At 42.8% G+C, this 22,088-nt stretch overlaps 1 protein-coding gene across 1 annotated transcript in view; it reads right to left on the bottom strand.

Moving 5' to 3' along the window:
• The window catches only part of CAPN7 (calpain 7), a 231,305-nt gene that overhangs the window by 63,084 nt on the left and 146,133 nt on the right, over window positions 1–22,088 (bottom strand). Inside the window, exon 16 of the mRNA XM_069211930.1 lies at window positions 19,340–19,415. Within this exon, the coding sequence (XP_069068031.1) occupies window positions 19,340–19,415 (76 nt within the window). The remainder of the gene's footprint in view (window positions 1–19,339; window positions 19,416–22,088) is intronic.

The raw sequence follows: 22,088 nt of genomic DNA, 5'->3' as shown, positions 1-22,088 counted from the left end.
GTAAAGACTATACAATCTCCCCCCGCCTAAAGATACTATTAAAAGCCTATGTTTTTGGTTGGACACACAACTTACAATGGAATGCCATGCAAAGAACCTAGCTTCCTCTTGTTTCTTTATTTTGAGGACCTGTAAGAAAATCATTACATTTTTGCCCTTTTTAGCCAAACGGCTTATTGTTCAGGGATTAGTTCTATCCCTGCTGGACTACGGAAATATTTTATTCATGAGTTCCCCTAAATATGTTCTGAAGAGGTTGCAGATGGTACAGAATGCGGCCGCCCGTCTTCTGATGGGTACTCCCAGACACCTTTCAGCAAAACCTGCTTTAGCCTCTCTACATTGGCTACCTGTTGTACAGCGCGTTAACTTTAAAGCTGCTTGTTTTGTCCACCGAGCTCTTCATAACAGAGGTCCAGCCTTTCTTAGACAAATTATAACCCCTTATATTCCTTAACGCTTACTTAGATCTTCTTTTGCTTCCCTGATCAATATTCTGCGGGTTAAGAAAGGAAAATGGGGAGGTAGATCTTTTGCCTTTAGGGCTGCCCAGTTATGGAATTCTCTTCCAGCTGAAATTCGTTCAGAAGATTCTGAACTCTCTTTTCGTAAACTGCTGAAGACCTTCCTGTTTCCTTTATAGGGTGCCAGCTTTGTCTGCTTAATTTGGTCCTGCATTAGCACTGGGAAGCCTTCGGGCAGCCATGCGCTTTATAAATTACCAAATAGAAATAGAAATTTAAAGTCTCTATGACTCGTGGCCTGAAGTAACTATAACTAGCGCCCCCGCCATGCACAGTTTTTTCTTCAATAATCTGACTTCTAATGTTTCATTGATATTTTTATTGATGTTATAAAAGTTGTTGTGAGTGCTGTAATATCTGGGGTAATTAGCAGTGCATGGTGAGGGCGCGAGTTATAGTTACATTAGGCCGCGAGTTATAGCTACTTGAAATAGCTAACTATAACTGCTGAATTTCAATTGTTTTGCATGAGTGAAATCTGAGCCTAACTATAACGTCCCTGTAATATACACACACACACATATTGAAAATGTCACTTACCCAGTGTACATCTGTTTGTGGCATTAGTCGCTGCAGATTCACATGCTGTGCATAGTCCGCCGTCTGGTGTTGGGTCGGAGTGTTACAAGTTGTTTTTCTTCGAAGAAGTCTTTTCGAGTCACAAGACCGAGGGACTCCTCCCACTTCGGTTCCATTGCGCATGGGCGTCGACTCCATCTTAGATTGTTTTCCCCGCAGAGGGTGAGGTAGGAGTTGTGTATGCTAATAATAGTGCCCATGCAATGGAATAAATACGTATGTACAAAATTAAGGTTTAATGTAATATATTTACAAATGTACAAATGTTCAAGATCTACTTCTAAACGGCTACAGGCTCCCGGGGAGGCGGGTGGGCGCATGTGAATCTGCAGCGACTAATGCCACGAACAGATGTACACTGGGTAAGTCACATTTTCAGTTCGGTGGCATGTGTAGCTGCAGATACACATGCTGTGCATAGACTAGTAAGCAGTTATCTCCCCAAAAGCGGTGGTTCAGCCTGTAGGAGTTGAAGTAGTTTGAAATAAAGTTCTTAGTACGGCTTGACCTACTGTGGCCTGTTGTGCAGATAACACATCTACACAGTAGTGTTTAGTAAATGTATGAGGCGTAGACCATGTTGCTGCCTTACATATTTCGGTCATTGGAATATTTCCTAGAAAGGCCATAGTAGCACCTTTCTTTCTGGTTGAGTGTGCCTTTGGTGTAATAGGCAGTTCTCTCTTTGCTTTAAGATAGCAGGTTTGGATGCACTTTACTATCCATCTGGCGATACCTTGTTTTGAAATTGGATTTCCTGTATGAGGTTTTTGGAAGGCAATAAATAGTTGTTTTGTCTTCCTAATTTCTTTTGTCCTGTCAATGTAGTACATTAGCGCTCTCTTGATGTCTAATGTATGTAGTGCTCTTTCAGCTATTGAATCTGGCTGTGGGAAGAACACTGGTAATTCCACTGTTTGGTTTAAGTGGGAAGGTGAGATAACCTTTGGTAAGAATTTTGGATTTGTTCTTAGAACGACCTTATTTTTGTGTATTTGAATAAATGGTTCTTGTATGGTAAACGCCTGTATTTCACTTACTCTTCTTAGAGATGTGATGGCAATGAGAAATGCAACTTTCCACGTTAAGTATTGCATTTCACAAGAATGCATGGGTTCGAAAGGTGGACCCATGAGCCTTGTCAAGACAATGTTGAGGTTACATGAAGGAACAGGTGGTGTCCTTGGTGGTATAATTCTCTTTAGGCCCTCCATAAACGCTTTAATGACAGGTATTCTAAATAGGGAAGTTGAATGAGTAATCTGCAGGTAAGCAGATATTGCTGCCAGATGTATTTTTATGGAAGAGAAAGCTAGATTTGATTTTTGTAGATGTAGTAAATATCCTACTACATCTTTTGGAGATGCATGCAATGGTTGGACTTGATTATTATGGCAGTAACAAACAAATCTTTTCCATTTACTTGCATAGCAGTGTCTAGTGGATGGTCTTCTAGCTTGTTTTATGACCTCCATACACTCTTGTGTGAGGTTCAAGTGTCCAAATTCTAGGATTTCAGGAGCCAAATTGCTAGATTCAGCGATGCTGGGTTTGGATGCCTGATCTGTTGTTTGTGTTGTGTTAACAGATCTAACATGTTGGGTAGTTTGACATGAGGTACTACTGACAGGTCTAGTAGTGTGGTATACCAAGGTTGTCTTGCCTATGTTGGTGCTATTAGTATGAGTTTGAGTTTGTTTTGACTCAATCTGTTTACTAGATATGGAAGGAGAGGGAGAGGGGAAAAGCGTACGCAAATATCCCTGACCAATTCATCCATAGAGCATTGCCTTGAGATTGCCGGTGTGGGTACCTGGATGCGAAGTTTTGGCATTTTGCGTTTTCTTTTGTTGCAAATAGATCTATTTGAGGTGTTCCCCAAATTTGGAAGTAAGTGTTCAGGATTTGGGGGTGAATTTCCCATTCGTGGACCTGTTGGTGATCCCGAGAGAGATTGACTGCTAGCTGGTTCTGGATCCCTGGAATAAACTGTGCTATTAGGCGAATGTGGTTGTGAATTGCCCAATGCCATATTTTTTGTGTTAGGAGACACAACTGTGTCGAGTGTGTTCCCCCCTGTTTGTTTAAATAATACATTGTCGTCATGTTGTCTGTTTTGACAAGAATGTATTTGTGGGTTATCATTGGTTGGAATGCTTTCAACGCTAGAAATACTGCTAACAATTCTAGGTGATTTATATGAAACTTTCTTTGATGTACGTCCCATTGTCCTTGGATGCTGTGTTGATTGAGGTGTGCTCCCCACCCTGTCATGGAAGCATCTGTTATCACGTATTGTGGCACTGGGTCTTGGAAAGGCCGCCCTTTGTTTAAATTTGTACTGTTCCACCATAGAAGCGAGATGTCTGTTTGGCGGTCTATCAACACCAGATCTAGAAGTTGACCCTGTGCATGTGACCATTGTGATGCTAGGCACTGTTGTAAGGCCCGCATGTGCAATCTTGCGTTTGGAACAATGGCTATACATGAGGACATCATGCCTAGGAGTTTTAATACCATCTTTGCGTGTATCTTTTGTGTTGGATACATAGCTTGTATCACCTTGTGAAAATTTTGAACCCTTTGTGGACTTGGAGTGGCTATCCCTTTTGTTGTGTTGATTGTCGCTCCTAAGTATTGCTGTGTTTGACACGGCAAAAGGTGTGACTTTGCATAGTTGATGGAGAAACCCAGTTTGTAAAGGGTTTGTATAACATAATCTGTGTGGTGTAAACACTTTGTTAGCGAGTTGGTTTTGATTAACCAATCGTCTAGGTACGGGAACACGTGTATTTGCTGCCTCCTGATATGTGCAGCTACTACTGCTAGACATTTTGTAAAGACTCTTGGTGCTGTTGTTATTCCGAATGGCAACACTTTGAATTGGTAATGTATTCCTTTGAATACGAACCTTAGGTATTTCCTGTGCGAGGGATGTATCGGTATATGGAAATACGCGTCTTTTAGATCTAAAGTTGTCATGTAGTCTTGCTGTTTCAGTAGTGGTATTACGTCTTGTAACGTGACCATGTGAAAGTGGTCTGATTTGATGTAGGTGTTTAGTGTTCTGAGATCCAATATTGGTCTCAGACTTTTGTCCTTTTTCGGTATTAGAAAGTACAGTGAGTAAACTCCTGTGTTCTTTTGTGTTTTTGGTACTAATTCTATTGCGTCTTTTTGCAGTAATGCTTGAACTTCTAGTCCTAGAAGGTCTATATGCTGTTTTGACATATTGTGTGTTTTCGGTGGGACGTTTGGAGGGAGTTGGAGAAATTCTATGCAATAACCATGTTGGATAATTGCTAAGACCCAAGTGTCTGTTGTTATTTCCTCCCATGATTTGTGGAACTGGCTTAGTCTCCCCCCCACTGGTGTTGTGTGAAGGGGTTGTGTGACTTGTGAGTCACTGTTTATTTTGAGGGGTTTGGGGACCCTGAAACTTTCCCCGGTTTCTTGGGAATTGGCCCACTCTGTATTGGCCTTTGATATTGTCCCTGGTAGGTAGGTGGTCTTGTTTGTGAGGTGCTGGCTTCTGTGGCTTGACCTCGAAACCCTCCTCTGAAAGTTGTTTTGCGAAATGTGCCAAATGTGCCTCTGCCCTGCGGGGAATAGAGTGCGCCCATGGCTTTGGCTGCGACAGTGTCCTTCAATTTTTCAATTGCAGTGTCCACTTCTGGGCCAAACAATTGCTGTTCATTGAACGGCATATTGAGCACTGCCTGTTGTATCTCAGGTTTGAAGCCAGATGTGCGCAGCCATGCGTGCCTCCTTATTGTCACAGCAGTATTTATTGTTCTTGCAGCTGTATCTGCTGCATCCATAGAAGAACGTATTTGGTTGTTGGAGATATTTTGCCCCTCTTCAACCACTTGTTTAGCTCGTTTCTGGAATTCTTTGGGGAGGTGCTTGATGAGATGTTGCATCTCGTCCCAATGGGCCCTGTCGTATCGCGCTAGGAGTGCTTGCGAGTTGGCGATGCGCCACTGATTTGCAGCTTGTGCCGCAACCCTTTTCCCAGCTGCATCAAACTTGCGGCTCTCCTTGTCCGGAGGTGGTGCGTCGCCTGATGTCTGCGAGTTGGCTCTTTTACGAGCTGCTCCTACGACTACTGAATCTGGTGTCAGTTGTGATGTAATAAAAGCAGGGTCTGTGGGCGGTGCCTTGTATTTTTTCTCCACCCTTGGAGTTATTGCTCTGCTTTTAACAGGCTCCTTGAAAATCTGTTTAGCGTGCCTTAGCATTCCCGGGAGCATGGGAAGGCTTTGATAATGGCTGTGGGTGTAGGACAGGGTGTTAAAGAGGAAGTCATCCTCAATAGGCTCCGAATGTAGAGATACATTATGAAATTCGGCTGCCCTAGCTACCACCTGTGCATATGCTGTACTGTCCTCAGGTGGTGAGGGTTTAGTTGGGTACGACTCTGGGCTATTGTCCGATACTGGAGCATCATAGAGGTCCCATGCTGCCTGATCATCCTGGCTCATGGTGGTATGAGCTGGTGATGGTGGTGGAGTCTGTGCCGGTGATACGCGAGTTGACTGGGGTGGAGAGGGTGGTGGAGTTGCCCTCTTTACCACCTTTGCTTGTGGTGGCTTGTCTTGTTGCTGGAAGTCAAGCTTTCTTTTCCTTCTGATTGGGGGAAGAGTGCTGATTTTCCCTGTACCCCTTTGGATAAAGATCCGCTGTTGCGTGTGATCTACCTCTGTAGTTTGTAATTCCTCCTCAAATCTGTGTCTTTTTAGTTGGGAGGAAAGTGATTGTTCCTCTGAGTAGGAACTGGTTTTTGGTTCGGTTGCCGGGTGTTTTGGCACCGAAACCGTGTCTTTAGTTGTTTTCGGCTCCGACGAGATCTTTCTCTTTTTCGGTGTCTTGGCCTCTCGGTGCCGACCATCTTCGGTGCCGCTATCTCTGTGCCGAGCAGCTTCGGTGCCGCTGTCTCTGTGTCGAGTAGCTTCGGTGCCGCTATCTCGGTGTCGAGCCTTTTCTGCACCACTCTCTCGGTCCCGAGAGTGTTGCGTGCCTGTGTCTCGACCTGAGTCGGACGACTTCGGCACCAGCTCGCCCTTTTTCGGTGCCGATGGACGGTCACCTACTTTATGGGTTATGCCATGGCCTGTTGGCAGTGGCGTCCCCTGGGCTTTGTCTGTTTTCTCGTGTGATCTTTCTTTCGACGTCTTACTCACGGTTGGTTGCTCGTCGACGTCCAATTCCTCGGAATCCGAATCGCGGATGGAGAAAGTTTCTTCTTCTTCCTCCTCCTCCTCGAACCCTTGTTGTCCTGTCGGCGTGGAAGCCATCTGCAACCTCCTGGCTCTTCGGTCCCTGAGCGTTTTTCTCGACCGAAACACGCGACAGGCCTCACACGACTCTTCCTTGTGCTCGGGGGACAGGCACAAGTTACAGACCAAATGTTGGTCTGTATAAGGATATTTACTGTGGCATTTAGGACAGAATCGGAACGGGGTCCGTTCCATCAGTCTCGATGTTGCACGCGGTCGGGCCGACCAGGCCCCGACGGGGGATCGAAAATACCCCGAAGGGTTACCGGAGCTCTTTAAGGCTCGGTGTCGATTTGCCCTAACTATCCCGATACCGAACGAAACAATACCGACGAATTTTCCGTTGATTCTGACTAACTTTCCGACCCGAAACACGGAGCGAAAAGGAACACGTCCGAACCCGATGGCGGAAAAAAAAACAATCTAAGATGGAGTCGACTCCCATGCGCAATGGAACCGAAGTGGGAGGAGTCCCTCGGTCTCGTGACTCGAAAAGACTTCTTCGAAGAAAAACAACTTGTAACACTCCGACCCAACACCAGACGGCGGACTATGCACAGCATGTGTATCTGCAGCTACACATGCCACCGAACATATATATATATATATGGAAAATGTCACTTACCCAGTGTACATCTGTTCGTGGCATGAGACGCTGCATATTCACATGCTGTGCATATCCCGCCATCTAGTGTTGGGCTCGGAGTGTTACAAGTTGTTTTTCTTCGTCACGAGATCAAGGGACTCCTCCCCTTTCGGCTCCATTGCGCATGGGCGTCGACTCCATCTTAGATTGTTTTCCCCGCAGAGGATGAGGTAGGAGTTGTGTATATAGTAATAGTGCCCATGCAATGGAGTAAGTATGTATGTACATAATGTGACTAAAAGTGATATATTTACAAATGTACAAGTTTTATTTTTATCAACTTATAACGGCTACAGGCTCCCGGGGAGGTGGGAGGGCGCATGTGAATCTGCAGCGTCTCATGCCACGAACAGATGTACACTGGGTAAGTGACATTTTCCGTTCGATGGCATGTGTAGCTGCAGATTCACATGCTGTGCATAGACTAGTAAGCAGTTATCTCCCCAAAGCGGTGGTTTAGCCTGTAGGAGTTGAAGTTGTTTGAAATAATGTTCTTAATACTGCTTGTCCTACCGTGGCTTGTTGTGTTGTTAACACATCCACGCAGTAATGTTTAGTGAATGTATGAGGCGTAGACCATGTGGCTGCCTTACAGATTTCTGTCATTGGTATATTTCCTAGAAAGGCCATGGTGGCGCCTTTCTTTCTAGTGGAGTGTGCCTTTGGTGTAATAGGCAGTTCTCTCTTTGCTTTTACATAACAGGTTTGAATACACTTAACTATCCATCTGGTAATGCCTTGTTTGGATATTGGATTCCCTGCATGAGGTTTTTGGAAAGCTACAAACAATTGTTTTGTTTTGCGAATTTGTTTGGTTCTATCAATGTAATACATTAGTGCTCTTTTTATGTCTAATGTATGTAATGCTCTTTCGGCTACAGAGTCTGGTTCTGGAAAGAACAGTGGGAGTTCTACTGTTTGATTTAAGTGGAACGGTGATATAACTTTTGGCAAAAATTTGTGATTTGTGCGTAGAACCACTTTATGTTTGTGTATTTGTATAAAGGGTTCTTGTATGGTAAAGGCTTGTATTTCACTGACTCTTCTGAGAGATGTGATAGCTATTAGGAAGGCTACTTTCCAGGTTAAGTATTGTATCTCACAAGAGTGCATGGGTTCAAATGGTGGACCCATGAGTCGTGTTAATACAATATTGAGGTTCCACTAAGGAACTGGTGGTGTTCTTGGTGGAATGATCCTTTTTAGACCCTCCATAAATGCTTTTATGACTGGGATTCTGAATAGTGAAGTTGAATGTGTAATTTGCAGATAGGCAGAAATTGCTGTGAGATGTATTTTAATGGATGAAAAAGCTAACTTAGACTTTTGTAAGTGTAGTAAGTAGCTTACAATGTTTTTCGCGGATGCGTGTAATGGTTGAATTTGATTATTATGACAGTAATAAACAAATCTTTTCCATTTATTTGCGTAGCAATGTCTTGTAGTAGGTTTTCTAGCCTGTTTGATGACCTCCATACATTCTTGTGTAAGGTCTAGATGTCCGAATTCTAAGACTTCAGGAGCCAGATTGCTAGATTGAGCGATGCTGGATTCGGGTGTCTGATCTGTTGTTTGTGTTGAGTTAACAGATCTGGTCTGTTTAGTAGTTTGATATGAGGCACTACTGACAGGTCTAGTAGTGTTGTGTACCAAGGTTGTCGTGCCCAAGTTGGTGCTATTAGTATTAATTTGAGTTTGTTTTACTCAATTTGTTTACGAGATACGGAAGGAGTGGGAGAGGGGGAAAAGCGTAAGCAAATATCCCTGACCAACTCATCCATAACGCATTACCCTTGGAGTGAGGCTGTGGGTACCTGGATGCGAAGTTTTGGCATTTTGCGTTTTCTTTTGTTGCGAATAGGTCTATTTGCGGTGTTCCCCAGTTTTGGAAGTAGGTTTGTAGTATCTGGGGATTAATTTCCCATTCGTGGATCTGTTGGTGATCCCGACTGAGATTGTCGGCTAACTGGTTTTGAATTCCTGGTATGTATTGCGCTATTAGGCGAATGTGATTGTGAATCGCCCAATGCCAAATCCTTTGTGCTAAGAGACACAACTGTGTTGAGTGTGTCCCTCCCTGTTTGTTCAGGTAATACATTGTTGTCATGTTGTCTGTTTTGACAAGAATGTGTTTGTGGGCTATTAGAGGTTGAAGTGCTTTCAATGCTAGAAACACTGCTAGCAGTTCTAGTTGATTTACATGAAGTTGTTTTTGCTGAGTGTCCCATTGTCCATGGATGCTGTGTTGGTTGAGGTGTGCTCCCCACCCTACCATGGATGCATCTGTTCTCATCACATATTGAGGCACTGGGTCTTGGAAGGGCCGCCCTTGGTTTAAATTTATATGATTCCACCATTGAAGCGAGGTGTGTGTTTGGCGGTCTTTCAACACTAGATCCTGAACTTGGCCCTGTGCTTGTGTCCATTGTGTTGCTAGGCACTGTTGTAAGGGCCGCATGTCTAATCTTGCGTTTGGGACAATGGCTATGCATGAAGACATCATGCCTAGAAGTTTCATTACTAATTTTACTTGATATTTTTGGTTTGGGTGCATGCTTTGTATTACATTTTGGAATGCTTGTACCCTCTGTGGACTTGGAGTGGCAATCCCTTTTTTTGTGATGATTGTAGTTCCTAAGTATTGTTGCATTTGACACGGTTGTAAGTGTGATTTGAGGTAGTTTATTGAGAACCCTAGTTTGTGAAGGGTTTCTATGACGTATTTTGTGTGTTGAAGACACTGTTTTTGAGTGTTGGTTTTTATTAACCAATCGTCTAGATACGGGAATACGTGTATGTGCTGTCTTCTTATATGGGCTGCTACTACTGCAAGGCATTTTGTAAATACCCTTGGTGCTGTTGTTATCCCGAATGGTAACACTTTGAATTGGTAATGTACTCCTTGGATTACAAACCTTAAGTATTTCCTGTGTGAAGGATGTATGGGTATATGGAAATACGCATCCTTGAGATCTAATGTTGACATGTAGTCTTGTTGTTTGAGCAAGGGGATTACGTCTTGAAGTGTCACCATGTGAAAGTGATCTGATTTGATGTAAAGATTTAGTGTTCTGAGATCTAAGATGGGTCTCAGAGTTTTGTCCTTTTTGGGTATTAGAAAATACAGGGAATAAACACCTGTTCCTTTCTGATGGTTGGGTACCAGTTCTATTGCGTCTTTTTGCAACAACGTTTGGACTTCTAGTTGTAATAGATCCAAGTGCTGTTTGGACATGTTGTGTGTTCTTGGTGGCATATTTGGTGGTAATTGTAGGAATTCTATGCAATAACCATGTTGGATAATGGCTAGGACCCACAAGTCTGTTGTTATTTCTTCCCAGTTTTGGTAAAAATCTGTGAGTCTCCCCCCCCACTGGTGTTATGTGTTGGGGATTTGTGACTCTGAAGTCACTGTTTATTTTGAGGGGTCTTTGGAACTTTCCTCTAGTTTTAGGGAACTGTCCACCTCTGTATTGTCCCCGAAAGCCTCCTCTTTGATACTGACCCTGGTATGTGGGTCTGGTTTGTGAGGTTGAGGGTTCTGAGCTTTGGGCCCGAAACCCCCCTCTAAATTGTGTCTTCCTAAATGTGCCTCTGCTCTGTGGGGAGTAGAGCGCGCCCATGGCCTTGGCCGTATCCGTGTCCTTCTTTAGCTTCTCTATAGCTGTGTCCACTTCCGGCCCAAATAACTGCTGTCCATTAAAAGGCATATTAAGCACAGCCTGTTGGATTTCGGGCTTAAACCCGGAGGTGCGTAGCCATGCGTGTCTCCGAATAGTGACCGCTGTTATTCACAGTTCTTGCGGCTGTGTCTGCTGCATCCATTGCCGATCGTATCTGGTTGTTCGAGATACTTTGGCCCTCTTCCACCACTTGTTGTGCACGTTTTTGGAAATCCTTGGGCAGATGTTCTATAAAGTGCTGCATTTCATCCCAATGAGCTCTGTCATATCTTGACAATAAAGCTTGGGAATTGGCCGCTTGTGCTGCAACTCTTTTCCCCGCTGCATCAAACTTTCGACTTTCTTTGTCGGGTGGTGGTGCATCTCCAGAGGTGTGTGAATTAGCCCTTTTACGTGCTGCGCCTACTACTACTGAGTCAGGTGTCAGTTGTTGTGTGATGTATACAGGGTCTGTAGGGGGAGGCTTGTACTTTTTCTCCACCCTATGTGTGACGGCTCTGCCTTTGACGGGTTCTTGAAATACTTGTTTAGCGTGTTTCAACATCCCTGGTAACATTGGGAGACTTTAGTACTGACTGTGTGTCGACGACAAAGTATTAAATAAAAAGTCATCCTCAATGGGTTCTGCGTGCAGTGCCACATTGTGAAAAGCCGCTGCTCTGGTCACCACTTACGTGTAGGAGGTACTGTCTTCAGGTGGTGATGGTCTTGCTGGGTAGCAGTCTGGACTATTATCTGATACTGGCACATCATATAGATCCCATGCATCTGGGTCATCCTGGCTGATCCCTGTGTGCGTTGGTGATTGCATCATAGGGGGGGTTGCAATTGGTGACAGTTGCGGTGAGTGGTGTGGTGATGGTTGTGGCGAAGAGTGAGGTGGAGTTACTGCTTTTGCCACTTTTGCTTGTGGTTGTTTTTCTTTGTCTTGGAAAGCAAGTTTCCTTTTCATCCTTATAGGAGGGAGAGTTCTTATTTTCCCTGTTTCCTTTTGAATATGGAGCCTTCTTTGTGTATAATCTGGCTCCTCTGCTTCTAGCTCTTGTCCAAATTTATGGCCTTGTAGCTGTTCTGAAAGGCCTTGTTCTTCGGAGTAGGAGCTTGTTTTCGGCTCCGAAGCTGGGTGTTTCGGTACCAAAACTTTTTCTACAGTCTTTTTTGGCTCCGAAGCCACTTTTTTAGGTTTCGGTGTGCCGATCTCTCGGTGCAGACTTATCTCGGAGCCGGTCTCTTGGTGTCAAGTCTGGTCTGAGCCAGGTTCTCGGTGTCGAGTATGTTCTGTGCCGGGATCTCGACCTGAGTCGGATGACTTCGACACGTGTGTGCCCTTTTTCGGTGCCGATGGATGGTCACCGATTTTACGGGTTAAGCCATGGCCTGCCGGCGGTGGCGTCCCCTGGGCCTTCATGATTTTGGTGTGAGTTTTGGCCGGGGCTGGTTTACTCACGGTTTTCGGCGTCTGCTCTGTTTCGGGCTCGTCTGAGCCAGCGATGGAGAAAGACTCCTCTTCCTCGACGTCGTGGTGTCCTGACGGCGCAGATGCCATTTGAAACCTTCGTGCTCTCCGGTCCCGTAGCGTTTTCTTCGACCGAAACGCCCGACAGGCCTCGCAGGTATCCTCTTTGTGTTCGGGGGACAAACACAAATTACAGACCAGGTGTTGATCTGTGTACGGATACTTGTTGTGGCATTCGGGGCACAAGCGGAATGGGGTCCGTTCCATTAGCCTTGAAGACGCACGCGGTCGGGCCGACCAGGCCCCGCCGGGGAATAGAAGCCCCGAAGGGCTACCGGAGCTCTTCTTGATTCGGTGACGATCTGCGTTAACTAACCCGATACCGAACGCCAACAATACTGGCGAATTTTCCGAGATTTAACTAACTTTCCGAACCGAAACACGGAGCGAAGAGGAACACGTCCGAACCAGATGGCGGAAAGAAAACAATCTAAGATGGAGCCGAAAGGGGAGGAGTCCCTCGATCTCGTGACTCGAAAAGACTTCTTCGAAGAAAAACAACTTGTAACACTCCGAGATGGCGGGATATGCACAGCATGTGTATCTGCAGCTACACATGCCATCGAACATATATATATATATGCTCTTCTCTTAACCTGACAGAGGTGTTATTGTACATTATAAGAAACATGCATCAAGAGAACACAAGAACACAGAACACTGGTAAGCTGCAGTGTAACTGACAATAACAACTCAGCATGGTTAGTATGCATTCCATATTGATCAGCTACAATAAGTGAAAAGGGACGATTTCATGAAAAGAGAGGGAAATGGACGAGAGAAGCTAATTTAGAGAGACGGTGAGAGCTGAGAATCTCAGGATGTCATCTCATGTGATATGCTTAGCACTTTTCAGTTCTTAATCTAAAATTTAGGGATGTTCTCCCACTGTTCCTCTGAAGTGTAATAAATCATCTGACCTTCATGCAAGCATAGTTGATGTCTTTACCATCCTGCATGCTGTCTCTTTAAAAAAAGAAAAAGAAAAAAGAAAACACACATAAAAAAAATAAAAAAAAATACCTGCCATGTTGATTATTTTCACACAGAAGACATCAAAAAGGGACACTTGGCACAATCCTTGCGTAAACATAAGAGGAATGATATCTAGCAGAGCCTTTTGAAACAGATACAAAAAAAGCCTCCAATCACAAAAGCAAAGGAAAAAGTACTGAGCTGAAAGGATTTTGATTTTCTCAAACTGAGAAAGTATACAAGAGTACTCTTGGCATACTGTCGGTCACTACGTCTTGAAGTTATTCAGATGTATAATCATTTACTAAATGGCATGTGAATTGTCGTGTTAAAGTGTATTTAGCCTTCGTAACTTTGTTCCCCTTTCACTTGAAACATATTCATACTGTTTCCTCCAATTCTGGTGTGTTCCTTCCCCATTCTGACCCTGACGGATGCAATCCACTTCCCCATGACCGTATTAAATCTACAATCACTTCAGTGGGGAAACTACCTGTGAATGAATAGTGGGTGTTTACCTAAGTTTGCAAAGAGACCCATTCTGGAAAGCCTGCAAAGTTTATCCTGAGAGCGAAAATTCACAACATTTCACCATAAGGAAATGTTTCTTACCCTGTAATTATCAGTTTGAAGCTTGTAGTGCTGCAAATTCACACCCAGCACACTCGTGCCATCTAGTATTTGACAAGGTTGTTTGCAAGTAGTTTTTCTTCTAAGTACAAGTTACAATACCACCACAAAACCCACAATGCACCACAACAAAAACTCCACCTCAGATTGTGCCCTCCCATCAGATGCGTGTGATAAGAGGAGAAATGCAAAGCAGGTCAGTAAAGTATGTACAGGTGCACTGCAGATGAAAGTATAATGTATGTAATGTAGAAGCATCTGAAGTATAAGCTCACCTCTGGGGAGGCAGGAGGGTGCATGTGAACCTATAGCACTACAAGCCACAAACCAATAGGGGCAGGGTAAAATTTTCAATTTGTAACTTGTACTGCTGTAGATCACATGTTCTGCATAAACTATAAAGCTGTGCACTTCCCTAAAGTGGTGGCTAGCAAGCAAACAGGAAAGCGTGTGGTGTTGAGCATATAGCAAACTTCCATATTTCTGATAGAAGTACGTTGCCTATGAAAGTGATTGAAGCTCCCTTCTTTATATTAGAATGTACTCTGGGCACAAAATGTAGAGTTTGTTTTGCTTTGGCATAACAGACTTGGATGCATCTGACTATCCATCTTGCAAGACCAGACTTTGAAACTGGATTTCCCAAGTGAGGTTCTAATAACACAACAAAACGTTGATTTGTTTTACAACTGGATTTAGACTGACTAATGTAATACATTAGAGCGCTCTTGCAGTCTAATGTGAGTAATAACCTTTCCACAGCAGATCAGAGTGTGGATGGGGTGGAAATCAGTAAATTTATATTTTAATTGGCATGAAAGAGAAATGCCATTTTGGAAGGAAACAAGGATTTGATCTCAGGATAACCCAAACATTGTGAACCAGGACAACCCGCTCCTTGTGAACCTGGATGAAAAGTTCCGCTATTGTTAAAGCTTGCAACTCACTCACTTTGCACAAGGAAGTCGCTGCCTCTAAGAATGTTACCTTCAAATAAAAAGAATGCATTTCACAAGAAGGTAATGGCACAAAGGGTGTTCCATGCATCCATTGAGAACTACTTTTAGGTCCCACTTTTGAACTGATGGTGTCCTTGGAGGAACGTCTTTCTGAAGGCCTTTCATGAAAGCCTTAGTGGCTGTGATTTTGAATAAGGATAAATGTTGAACAATTCACCTGTAAGCAGCTGCTCCTGCCTAATGAAGCATAATGGATATGTATAGCAACCTCACCTTTCAAAGATGTAAGAAATAGAGTTCTGTGCCCTAAGTTAACACTTTCAGGGGTTGCTTATGCAGTAATGGACAAAGGACTTTGATTTTCCTTGTGTGGTTGGTATGCAAGCTTCAAGCAGAATATGCACACACTCTAAAATCTTAGGTTTACAAGCTTAATTTTCCTAAGATACGGATGCTGTATTTAAATGCGATGCCAAATTAAGAGGTCTACTCTAGTGTGAAACTTCACTTGTGGCTGGAAATAAATTTTTAGGAGCAGAGTATCGAGGGTGCCCATGTCAGTGTGAAAAGAATGAGCATGGTGGATGCTTAGCTCAGCTTCCTCACCACATAAGGGATCAGTGGTAGTGGAGAAAAAGCTTAAGCAAATATCCCTGACTACTTCATTCTTAGTGAATTGCTAATTGGCTGTTGATGTGGGTACTTGGAGGCGAAGCTTGGGCATGTTGCTGGAAGATTTTGTTGGAACTCTGGATGAAACCTAGAGACTCTCAGTCAAGTGCATCTTACGCAGGATGATGCTGATAATTTCACCTCTCGGGAGGCAGTGTCAGCTGCCTTTAGAACACAACAGAGGTTTACATTCAAAATGATCTTACCCTTCTCCTGCACTCTCCCTCTGACACACAGATGACAAAGAGGTGCAACATCAAATTAATTCAGTGTTTCAAATCTTCATATTAAAGTTCAAGAATTTTTTCTTTACTTGACTACATAACTTAAATATAAAAACAGGACACAGCAAGCCATTATGCATTTTGAGACTAATTGTAGTTTTCACAATTCCTCAGGGCTAAACTATTTAATTTATCAATTATTTAAATCACAAGCAGATCTCTTCTTCACAAAGGTAAGAATTATTTATTTAAAGCAAATTTCAAGTAGATATAAAAAATGCACGATAACCCGTCATGCATGCATCAAACAGTGCCAGAAAAATAAATCTGTGTTTGTGGTCTGCTTCAGGGAGATGCTATCAATGGTATCTATCTTAACTTGGTAGTGCTCTAAGTTTCATTCATTCTGTGGGTTGGCATTTTAGTCCTACCAGGGATCCTCCTCATCATCTGCTCTGATCCATACAAAGTCCTGGTACTGTTGGTTGAAATGGCTCTCATTATTGGAATCAGTGTGTGGACCAAGTCCTCTGGTGAAGGTAACCTCTGTTTCAATTGTGGTGGTGGGTGAATGGGGCTTGGTGGGGTGGTAGAGATTAGCTTATTTGTTGCTCACTGTGCTTTTTACGGATGGAGTAAGTTTGTACCTGCTCTGAAATAGCTTCCCCAAGGGTCAGTCTCCACTTTTTGAGGGTTGTAGAGTCTGCTTCATGAGTAGAGACAGCATCTTCCCAGAAGGCAGGTGGATGTGCAACTTTCTTTGCCTCTTGTCAGGCACTCTGCAAGTTAGAAGGCCAGGGCTGAGCTGCTCAAATTTGAGATGGATGCAAGAGTTGGAGTCAAGAGCTGTCTTTGAGGTGGCTTTGGTGCGCCAGGATACAGAAAGCGTTGCTTGAAGTTAAGGATAGGAGCCTTTCCTCAAGAATTCTATGGAGCTGAGGTAAGCTCTAGGTGTAGCGTGAGCTCTACGATATTGGCCGAAGCAGACTACAGAGTCAACATTTTCTTTGAAATCAAACTTGAGGGAGGGTGGGGAGGGAGGGTTCACAACCGAAGACAAGGCATCGACCCTACAGGGCCATGATGCTGCATTTTATAAAGCACCCACCCATGCTCCTTCCCACAGCACGTAGTCTTTTTGTTTTTAAAGGCCGAACAGTTCAAACAAGTTAACTGCCTATGTTCAAGTTAATTGCCTGTGTCTCTGAGAAAAATGGCGATTGCAAACTCAGTGATATTAGACCACAGGAACTTCAAACTACCTGCCGGGCAAACCGATCTGAGGTGCAGTCTTTGTTCTAGTGCATTTGGGGTATCTGGGAGGGAAATCAGACTTTAACTTGAAACTGAAACATAAAATCAAACATCTATACCCAACACTAAATGGCAGAAATGTAGAGCATGTCATCTAGAGCCGGACATGCTAGAAACTAGATACCTCTGTGTGGTAAATCTCACTTACAAGATTAAATTCTTTGAGTGCTACCACACCAGATTTTTACCTTGAGTGTTGTTGCTGGCTGTAGAACTGCTACCCAGTAGTGAACTATCTGTGCTACCACATTCAAAATAACAAAACTGGCACACACCTAACTGGCACACCTAATTTACGTAGAATTCCCTAGTAAATGGTACTACCTGTACCTACAGCCAGTAAAATAAATGCTACTTGCAGGCTGCTGCACTCCTTGTGCCACCCATTACAGTAGCCCTGTAAAAGCAGGTCTCCAGTTTTAAAGTGCCATTTCAACCTGGCAAAATAAACCTTCTGCACAACATAAAACTTCCTTTTTAATACCTATAAGTCATCCTGCGGTAGGCCCCTAAAACCCCGTAGGGCTGGGTGCATGGTATGTAAAAGTGGGAAATATATATTTAATGTTTTACATGTCCTGGTAGTGAAAACCCTACACAGTCGTTTTTTCAGTGTGGCAAGGCTAGTTCTCCCACAGGTTAATGCTATTACAATTAATTTAAAAAAAAGCGGTTTGGGAATAGCTAGAAACATACTAAAGGGGCTCATTTTAATATGAACTCAATGGTGTCATAAATGATGTCATAGTACATGTTATGAGTGATGTCATATGTGAGGTCATAAGCAGTGCATGGCAGGCACGTGAGTTGTAGTTAGCGCTGCTAAATATAACTTGTGAATTTCAGTGTTCTTTAGTTCAAAACATTAATGTTGTTACTGACAAATTCACCTAATCATAACGTTCCTTTAACCTTTGGTTTTTTTTTCAGTGAAAAAAGAAAAAGAAATACATACATACACACATATATACATTCCTTTAAACCTTAATTATACTTACCTTGTGAGGTAAAGGTATATGAGTGGTAAAGACTGCGTGGTAAGACTGGACTTGCCAACGACCCTTCTGCTGGCCTCTGTTGGATTGAGTACCCACCCCACCCCAAGTGGTGTACCCTAGGTCCTGGGCCCTTGGTTGGTGTTAAAGTGTACTTCCGTTCCCAAACTGCATGAGTGGTACTAGGAAACATTTTTGCCTGGAGAACCAATAGAGACCGGGGTTGCTGTTGAATCCACAGCTGTCGATGTTGAATCGCCAGTCGGCCTCAACTTCCTGGTTTGCCCTACTGAAGGAGATCCACTTTCTTGAAAAGCTAAATTTGAACATAGAGGACTTCATCTGGGCTAGTACTGATGCACTAAGTTTGGAATTTGCTCATTCAGAGCGCTAACGCTTTTGTCAACAACCACACCAGGACCCATCTCGTCAGCATCCCGCCGTTGTTGAGGTCCACTTTGGATCCAGCTTGCAGATTGCTTCACTGACATCTTGTCAATGACCACTTTTTCTCCATAAAATTGTCTTAGTCAGAAAGTAAACTTTTCACCAGGGCAAACCTGATCCCTTTATCATACTGGCGATCCATTGCAGTAGGCCTTATCTTTTGACTTTTACCTGGTTTAGCACCACCAGATACCGGTGGTTGGCACTTTGTGCTTTTTGGTGCTATTTTTATTCAAGCTTTATAAATTCATATCTCTGACTCTACTGACTGGATATTTACTGTTTTTGTCTCATCTTATTTATTAAAATGTTTGTTATTTTTTTAATTGGCTAGTGTTTTTTCTTGTGCTGTGTTACTGCGAGAACTGTATAAATACTTACACATTGCCTCCAAGTTAAGCCTGCCTGCTCCTTGCCATAGCTACCAGGAAATTGAGCTCAGATTAAATTTCATGACTTTAGTGGGTTACCCTGACATGAAAGTTGTTATTGAGGTGGGTACTCACTTTCTGAATTAATACCCCAATTACTTACACTATGAATGAGCAATAGGAGTTGCATTCATGAGGTAATTTGTACACCTTCCTAAAATGTATGTTTTGCATATAACTTTATGAAAAAAGCCCAAAGTCGTGAATTTTGTGTAAAGGTTGGCAGAAGGCCAGGCAGTGTTTTCCTGTAGGCAGAGATACCTTCACAGGAGATGGATTGAAGGGCGGACATGACTGTAGAACTTTAAAGAAAATTGATAATGACCCTGGATTTTGTATATAAATGTAAAATAGTGCTGGGTTTCAGGAAGGGAGTACCTTGAAGTTACATTTCTACAAAGTGTGTCTGCCTTCCGTCCACATTATTATGTCAACAAGCAACCTCTTGCAGAAATATTTACCTACCTGGGTAGTAAACCTTTTTACCATCAGTCTTGTAAACAACCAATGTAATGAATTCTCGATTGCGTGCAAAGTCATCCTACAAAGCAAAGCAAAAGGATAATTTTAAAAGAAAGATATCAAAGTCTAGCAAATGAGAAACAATGCTGACTTATTTTTAATACACACAGGATACAGCATAGAAGCAACTAATCTTACCAAAGAAGCTCATTGACTCTCATTAGGTAACTGGGAAATATTGAGTTAAAGCATCAGAAGCCTACCAAAATCACTTAGTAATGGTGATGTACAGTATAAAGCGCTTATGCACTCTACTTGGGGGCAAGGGGGAGAGCGTAAAATGAATCAAAATCTAGCGATTGGCAAGAAAGTGGGTATCAATGACCAGACCTATGGACTATTTCTGCTTTGTATCCATTTAACATGTGACAAATGTGGCTTGATTACAAGATAATTCTGATATGCAGAGAGTCCCTTCTTCGATTAAAATCATTTTTGTCCCTTGATAAACTTCAGCATACTTGGTCAAAGAGAACCATATTCTTCTTTGGTGTGTCAAACACATAGTGCAAAGGGTCCTTTTGAAGAGATTTACTAATATTAAATCATAAATACTCAGGATCTGTTAGGTCGGGCAAAATAAGATCCTTATCAACAGGTCACACACTTCCATTTTCTCTCAATGCAGACAATACAAAAACCTAATTTGGTAAAAATTTAAATTTTGTTTTCCTGACAGGATTTCAGTGATTGATCGCACAAAAAGTGCTTGTCACACTTGGAAACCAAGAAGTCTCCTGCTATGGTTAGATGATGGACAAACCAGTGAAATATGGTTTATATAGAACAAACTAAGGAATGACTGGTTAAATTACATCAGCTATCTTAAACCTTTAAGAGCTAGATACATATGTTATGAAATGTAATCTCCTGTGATTGGCAAAGTAATCCAGTCTCAAAACAAAGGCCAGTATGTTAGGACTTTGATGCATGTCTAGTAAATAGTTATGGGCTAGTTAACAGGTGTTCTCAGGCAGATTACTAATTTCAGGGTCAAATAAGCTTAAAAGGTCAAAGTAATGAGACTACTGTGAATAAAGCACGATGTATGGCTGGTTCACAAAATCAGGTGTGGATAGAGACCATTATAGTGTGCAAGCAGAATTTATCCTATCCTCAAAAAACCAGCCCCTGCTCCCACAAATCATTCACAAGAGATGACACTGCTAATCCAGGCAGTGAGGACAATTCTCTTGCACAGAAATTTCAGCAGTGCCCCTAAGACTATTCCATGTAGTTCTCTGCACCCATTCCTTCCAAGGTCTAGAACGGATACTGATTAGCCAAGCCTACAAGGGACAACTGTCACCATGCTAACGCCAGCATCACACGTGGCATTCTAGTTCACAATATGGGCAAAGTGCAGGATGATTAATGGATATCGCTTAGAAAATGTTTGCAGCACATACTCCATGTCCAATTGCAGTTATCATGAAAGATAAAACACATTAGAAATTAAAATAATCACCAAGACAGTGGAAGTTTAGGGCTATTCAAAATAGCAGGGGAGAAAAATGTTTCCCAGAGGTAACCCACACTCTCTGGAGCATGCTGGCATGATGCCCCTCATCATCAGAAGTCAGGCATACTCCCTTCTTATGGAAAAGCCTCTTTCCTGTTCAGTGGCAGTTATAGGCCCCCACAGGAATTAAGCCCATAATCTACTATCCCTCACCACAACATTTTATTTATTTACTTATTTACTTCACCTTCATATGTAGTGCTTCAGCACCCCAATATATTTGGGGACTTTACATATACCATAACCTAACATAGTTACTGTAAAAAAGTAATAATTCTTGTGTAGTGCTCAAGTAACAAAGTATTTGGGCACTTAAAGTATTACAAAACCTTACAAGGCTACAGTAAACAGGCAACAAATGCTAAGCTTAAGAGCGACTGCAAAAAGGAAGAATGTAAATGAGAAGGAACATCAGAGTTGGACAGCAGTTAGGTCTAACAAACATCTGGCAATATTTGGGATATTAAGTAGAGAAGTCAGTAGGATACAGAAGAGACAGGTTTTTAGGAGCTTCCTCAAGGTACAAAAGGTGGGTATAGTTCTGGTACCAAGCAGCACTATCAGGACTGTGAAGAAGCACGTCTGGAAAAGAGATGTTGTGTATCTAGTAGTCTTGATTTGAAGACACACAACGTCTGAGACTTGTCTCCAACAGATAACAGCTACTGAACATCTAAAGATAGCAGTACAGAGGACTCTCAATGATACTTCGAACAGCATATAACAAAGTTGTGGGTGCCAGCCCTTGAGCATGGCAAATCTAGCTGGTATTCTCTAATCACCTGGACATGCAGCATTAATCACACTTTAATCACCCGGCTTTTTTACCCTCGTGATGTATCTTCTGTACTCTTCTGACGTTACTAACTGGAACACATGGCAGATGAGTTACTCTGTCATAATGGTGACCAATATCATGTCCGCTGAAATCTGAATCCCATTATTTCCAATGGGATTTAGGTTTCTGCAGAAGGGATATCCATCACAGTTGTGACAGAGTAACTCCTCTGCCGAAATATAAAGCAGGCCCTTAATCTGTTAATGGGTTGCTGACTCTCTGACTTACATATACAGTAACCAAGGAAATATATGTGTGGGTGTTCCTGATCACAGCGAGGAGAAGAATGCTTGAGTTCAATGTGCTCTGCATTTGTTTGTACCAAGCCCTAA

The sequence above is a fragment of the Pleurodeles waltl genome, chromosome 10, assembly GCF_031143425.1.
Source record: "Pleurodeles waltl isolate 20211129_DDA chromosome 10, aPleWal1.hap1.20221129, whole genome shotgun sequence".
Taxonomy (NCBI): domain Eukaryota; kingdom Metazoa; phylum Chordata; class Amphibia; order Caudata; family Salamandridae; genus Pleurodeles; species Pleurodeles waltl.
Note: the sequence above shows the minus strand (reverse complement) of the source record. Positions and strands in the feature narration are given on the sequence as shown.